General features: G+C 57.8%; 1 protein-coding gene across 1 annotated transcript; it reads left to right on the forward strand.

The window, feature by feature from the left end:
- Positions 1–918: 918 nt before the first annotated feature.
- On the forward strand, positions 919–4,176 carry LOC105505149. The gene is made up of 5 exons (XM_011932869.1): positions 919–1,065; positions 1,238–1,367; positions 1,710–1,774; positions 2,072–2,211; positions 3,945–4,176. The coding sequence occupies exons 1-4, from the start codon at positions 1,020–1,022 to the stop codon at positions 2,170–2,172; spliced, it is 342 nt and encodes a 113-aa protein (XP_011788259.1). The 5' UTR covers positions 919–1,019; the 3' UTR covers positions 2,173–2,211; positions 3,945–4,176.
- Positions 4,177–6,272: the final 2,096 nt, after the last annotated feature.

Here is a 6,272-nt window from a genome sequence, read left to right on the forward strand (position 1 = left end):
CCAGCAGAGAGCAGCCCTGCCATGTCATGTCAAAGGCTGAGAAGGTCCAAATCGCTGCAGCCCCACTTGAGTTGTGAGCTCAGTGTGGGCTTTGAATCTTGTAAGTAATTTAAAGGCTCGAATGCTCCCAGTGACAGGAAGCTCACTCTCTCTCCAGGCCATGCTCCTGAGCTGCTCAGACAGTTTTCCCTTTTAACAAATGGGAACTTTCTATGACTTCCCTGCCCTGGGCCTGAAGAGAAGTTTTCTCTCCCCACCCCCAACATGCACAGCAAGCAAGTGCTCAGGGGAAGGACAAAACTTATTCTGGATTCTTATTTGTCTCCTGGTCTTTCCCCAAAACCTCCTTCAGCGCCCTACTAAGGCCAGGGCAATTGGTCCATCTCTCACTGGCTTTCAGAGATTCTTCAGGCCTGTCACCTCCCTCTCTCCAGAGGCCCTGCTCCTTGTGATACAGCCAAAGATGTTTTTCTCAGTGTGATCCAGATTATCATCCTGAGACCTCACAGCCAGCTGCAGCCTGGTTGAGTAACGCTGCCCTGGGCACTCCCTGGGCGGGATTCATGGCATTCCCATGACAGCCGGCTTGTTGGGGTGTCCAAGGGAACTCAGTTTCACTGAGTGCTTGCTTTGGGTGCTGGTGGCTGAGTCATTGAGGCCTCACAGCCATCCTCTGGGAAAGGGATCATTATCCCCCTTTTACTGAGGAGGCAGCCGAGGCCCACAGGGGTAAGGTGACTTGCCTTGAGTCACACAGGGATTCTCTTCTCTGCGTGGCCCATGGCTTCCCCTGTGGACTTCCCTCCCTTGGGATGCCAACTCTTGCACCAGCCAGGCCCCCACCAGGCGCACAGGACCCCTCATGCTCCCACTGGCCCTGGCTGAGGATGTGGCTTTGCCCCCACAGGCCTGGCTCTGTAGTGGTGAACGCCTCTCTTGTATTTGGGGGCCGTGCCCCAGGCCCCTCTCCCTGTGAAGTCCTCTGGGCTTTGTATCACAAAGTGAAGACCTCAGGGCAGATGCTGGGGAACCTGTCACTGGCTGAGAACAGCCTCACCTCTGATGGTGAGTCCCATCCCCAGCCGCCCCTACCACAGTGCCTTTTCACCTGCCCAGGGGGAGCACTGGGTGGACTCCCTAGAGGGATCCAACTCCTGCCCTGACCCTGAAGCACCTGGTGGTGCAGTGGGTGAGGAGGGGCCTGGCACCTCCGGAACTCCCATCCATGGCTCTACAGGGGCCGACCTGATCACCCTGGCCCAGGAGACCATCAGCATCCGCTTCACAGCCATAAGGCCCTTCCTGCCGCAGCTCCTCATACCGGGTTCTGTCTCCTTTGTCCTCTGGAAAGGCAGATCCTTCAACAGGTGAGGTGGCCTTTTCCACCCCTTCTGGGGTCTGGGACACTCACTATGCCTCCCTTGAAAGCAGGCCTTCCAGCATGGAGGCAGCACCCAGCCACTGCACTGTGGGGGAAGGCGGGCATAGAGGGCACCATGCCCTGGGGGAGAGGGTTCTCTGAAGGAGGAGGTGACTGTCGGAATGGGAACACGGCCAGGCTCTATAAGCAGACACCCCTACCCAGGACGCTGTGTTTAAGGGTGGCTCCCTCCCAGGTCCTACCTCCCGCCTCACCTGGGCCCCATCCCACACTGGGTCTCAGGAGAGACAGCTCCCAGGCTCGCCCTGACCTCCAGGGCTTCCCACAGGTCACACCGGTGGTGTCAGGATTCTATAAGGCGAGTCCCCAAGAGAGGCCCCTGCTCCTCTTCAGGTGGGTCGAGTCCCCATCCCGTCCGTCCAGCTTGTCCTGCTGCTCTCTTGGGGGCTGCCCTGGGGCATAAGGAGGCAACTCTGTGACCCAGAACCAAAATATGGGGGTGTAGGTTTGGGGCTACCTGGGAAAGGACTTTGCCCCAGGTCGCTGTAGCTTGGCCATGTAAGCTGGCTCTGCCTAGGAGGTAGGGAGCCCCACACCAGAGGGTGTGCATTTCGGGGGACTCAACCTGCTTCTAGAAACATACTGGGAAAAAGTTTGTAAACCCTGCACTCTCCCCTTGTGCTTCTCTAGCAATGCTGAACAGTGGGTGGGCGTTTATATCGAATACAAGTTCCAGACCCCCATCCCTACCCACCTCCAAGGCCTGGCTAATCACATGGCCCAAAACATAATAGATCCCATCCTCCAGAAATCCAGCATCGTGGCCAATGGTGAGTCGGGGCTGTGATCCCTGTGTGTCTCTGGGCCAGCAGGCTCTTCCCCTCTCTAAACCTCAGTGTTTCTCTTCTAGAGAATGGGCAGAACTTCTTTTTTTTTTTGAGACGGAGTCTCGCTCTGTCGCCCAAGCTGGAGTGCAGTGGCTGGATCTCAGCTCACTGCAAGCTCCGCCTCCCGGGTTTTACGCCATTCTCCTGCCTCAGCCTCCCGGGTAGCTGGGACTACAGGCGCCCGCCACCTCGCCCGGCTAGGCTTTTTGTATTTTTTAGTAGAGACGGGGTTTCACCGTGTTAGCCAGGATGGTCTCGATCTCCTGACCTCGAGATCCGCCCGTCTCAGCCTCCCAAGGTGCTGGGATTACAGGCTTGAGCCACCGCGCCCAGCCCAGAACTTCTTTCAGACAATTCTTGCTCATGTGTTGGGGCCACAGAGAGGAATGGGGCATAGAGCTTTAGCAAGGAACTGGACAGATGCAAGCAGCAGCTGGCACCAGAGGGATGAGAGGGTCCTATCACCTCCCTGATTGCCCAGGACCTCACTGAGTCCTCACATGCATGACAAGATCTATCCCACCAAGTCAGGGGCAAAAGCCCTCAGCTCTGCCCTAGTGCTGGGGCTGCAAGAAACCCATATCTCCTCTTGGGGCCTCCTGATAGGATGACTTCTGCAAGCTCGTGCCATCCTAACAGGGAGAGCTGGTCCACGCCCAAGTTAGGAGAGTGCTGGGTGAAATCAGTCCCCTCCAGGTACGTACAGCTCGGAGCTGCTCTCCAAGGACCCCTCAGTCACAGAAAGTGCTGGTCCTCCTACAGTGCTGCCCCACCCCCACCACCGCAGTCTCCTAGGGGTGCAGTGCACCTAGGGGTGCAGGGGTGCCCTCCTTCAGGCTCTGCCCTCAAAGCCACTTCTACACAACTACTCCCCCTGCCGGCCGCCCCAGAGACCAGATTGGTTTGACCCTCTGCCTCCACAGGCTCGAACCACCATCTCTTCTGCTCCCCAGAAAGCCAGCTCCCAGCAGACAGGCCATGTTCCCTCTTCATTCCTCAACACGGAGGACCCATCACAACCCCCTCAGCAGATGGTAGAGCTCCGTACACATCCTCTTAAAGAGGCTTCACCATTGATGGCCACAAGCCCCACCATGACCTCCTTCCAGGGAGTGAATTTTCTTACATGTCTCCCACCAGAGCAGCGACAAAATAAATCATAAAAGCAGCATCTGTTAAATTGTCAGAACATTTCCTACTGGGATCAACTCTCGGAGTGAGCAGCGTATTCCATTAGCTGGATCAGTGCAGGGGTTAACAAGCATTTTCTGTAAAGGGCCAGAAGGAAACTCTTTAAGGCTCTGCAGACCACTGGCTTTTAGTCACCACCTACTCAAACCCTCCCCTGCAGCAAGAAAGCAGCCCTAGGCAACATGTCAACAATTGAGCGTGGCCGCGTTCCTGGAAACCTTTCTTTATGAACGTGGAAGTTTGCATGTCATGTACTTCTCATGTGTCACAAGATACTATTCTACTTTCCATGTTTTCAACCATTTAAACATGTAAAAGCCATTCTTAGCTCGTGGGTCACATAAAAACAGGCAGCAAGAAATTTGGTTTTTAGACCAGCGGCGGCTGACCCCTGGATGGAGCATTAGAGCTTGGGTGCATGTCCCACCCCAGGGCTTCCAGGAGAGGGGGCGCAGCTGATGCCACCTCCACTCCCATCTCTCTAGGGGAGAAGGCGGAGCTGGTGCTATATGAAGTTTGGCTGTAGATCCTGGGGCAGCCTTACACCAAGGCCTTGGAGGACAAAACCAGCCCTGAGTTCTGCGCTCTTCAGGGGCAGCTGACAAGATGGGTGAAGTGGCGGGATGAAGTGGGGGGGTCGGGAAAGAGGCCTCGGGAAGATGGGGGATGACTGGACAAGGCTTTGGTAGAGCTGTGACCCTCTTCGTCCTCTCCTGACCCCCCAGCTGACCCTCGTCCTCAGACCTCTGCAGAACTTTGACCAAGTGGTGGTGGAGGAATTCTGGTGGGTCCGGGGTGGCCCTGGGTTCTGGGGTTGAGGGCAGGAGGCTGGAAGAGATGACTGCCCCTAGTCCCGCAAGGCTGCCCAGCCCCCTGAAGTCTGTGATGATTCTCCCACCAGGCCAGACCCACTGACCACCAGAGTGGGTGCCACCTTCTTCAGGGCAGCGCCAGCCCAGGCTCTCGTGTGGGACTGTGTGCGCCACGGTCTGCACACCCTGGGGGAGGCAGAGGGCCTCTTGGTAGAGATGATCATCCCAGACCTTGGTTAGTACCTCCTTCCACCTACAGGCCTCCTCCCTCTGTCCATCTGCCTCCTCCCTTGGGCTTGCTGCCTCCACATGCCCGGATCTGAAGCCTGCCTCCCCTCCTCACGGAGCCCTCCAAGGTGCTCGTAGCCACAGCTCTCTGGTCCCACAGCACCTTCTGGGCCCAGATGCTGCCTTCTCAGAAGTCTGGGAGGCAGGACCCCGCCTGGCCATGGCCTTCTTGCTCTGCTCCAGGCACCCCTAGCCCCAAAGCCTCCAGCCCGCTGGACGCCTCCATCCCTGATTATGCCATGGCTCTCCTCATCCTGGGTCTCCTGCTGGTCACGCTGGCCCTTGTCCTGGTGAGTGTCTGGCTGGTCCCAGGCTCCTTCTTGAGGGGCAGGCTGAGCCTTTGATCTCTTGAGTCTTTAAGCCAAGCTGAGGGGTGAGTAGGCCCCTTTACATCCCTGATTCCACACCCAAGCCCAGCATCTCCTCAGCCTGCAGCTGGGGCTGCGGGGTTTGGGGCCGGGGGCTGGGCCTGATCCCAGTGTCCCCACTCTTCTTGTCAAGGTGCTAAAGTGGAGGGCCTCCCTCGGGGTGTTCAACCTGGGAGCGTAGATGTGCAGTGTGGTACAGAGGATCCTCTCCAGACAGGTAAGTGGAGGGCTGTTCTCCCTGACCCCACCCCAGGTGTTTGTTCTGGGTGGAGTCCACCCCTCCTCCCTGCCAAGGCCTTCTGCAAACACTCCCTGGGGGCTGTTGTTGGCAGCACGTGGGTGGTGCAGTCAGTGTGCCAGAAAAGCTCCCCACTATTTGTGGGCAGTGGCCCAGGCAGTCAAGCAGACTCCCCCAAGCAGGCTCCACCTACCCCTAGCCTGTTCCCAGCTGCCTCCCACCAACCCTAGAAATGATGCTGGGGGATGACAGAGACTGAACTTAGGTGCACGGGGGCCAGGAGACCTGGGACAGAGAACAGGAGGTGTGGGGAGGGAATCTTCCTTCCCCCACTTCCCACTGAATGATGGCCAGACAGTGGCACCTCCAGGTCCTGGAAGGACATGTGCAGACCCAACTCAGTTTCCCCTTTGTCTTGTGGCCTTTCTTCTCCCTCGACCAGGGCCAGGTGGATGTGGGAGGAGACGCAGCACCATCCTGGGTGTGCTCAGACTCATTCCTCATTCCTGGCCTTCACTCCCTTTCCTCTGCACACAGGTGACCCCTCATGCTGCTGATCCCTCTGCTGAAACCCAAACTCCAAGCCTCTCCTCTCCCCGCCTTCACCTTGCTCCACGGCTTCCACAGACAGGGCCTCAACCCTGAGGAATGAATCTGGAGTTCCAACACCACCGACTTTCCCAGGAACTCAGAGCCAGAGAGGGCCAGGGTCCAGCCCGAGGCCACACAGCCAGGGGCTTCTTCCCTCCTAGACCCCAAGGACTGGGCTTGCAGGGCTGGGACAGAGGTGGGGTAGGGGAAAGCAATGCCTTGTCAACCCACGCAGGGAGCCCCACTCCCATCCCCAAGGTGCATAAAGTCGAGGAACACCCCTGCTCCCACCTCCATGTCACTCAGGGCCCTGCTCCAAGTGCTTGGCACTCACATCAGCCTCCCACCCTCCATGCCACAGGTATCGGTCTTGTTTACAGAGGGGAAATGGTGGCCAAGAGCCTCCCCCAGCACACACACCTAGTCTTAGGCACAGCTGAGGGGTCCGCAGTCTCTGCTGACCCTCCTGCCACTCGTGCTGCCAGGGACCATGCTTTGGAGAGGAAGAAACAAGAG

Source organism: Colobus angolensis, unplaced genomic scaffold, assembly GCF_000951035.1.
Source record: "Colobus angolensis palliatus isolate OR3802 unplaced genomic scaffold, Cang.pa_1.0 Scaffold99, whole genome shotgun sequence".
Classification (NCBI taxonomy): domain Eukaryota; kingdom Metazoa; phylum Chordata; class Mammalia; order Primates; family Cercopithecidae; genus Colobus; species Colobus angolensis.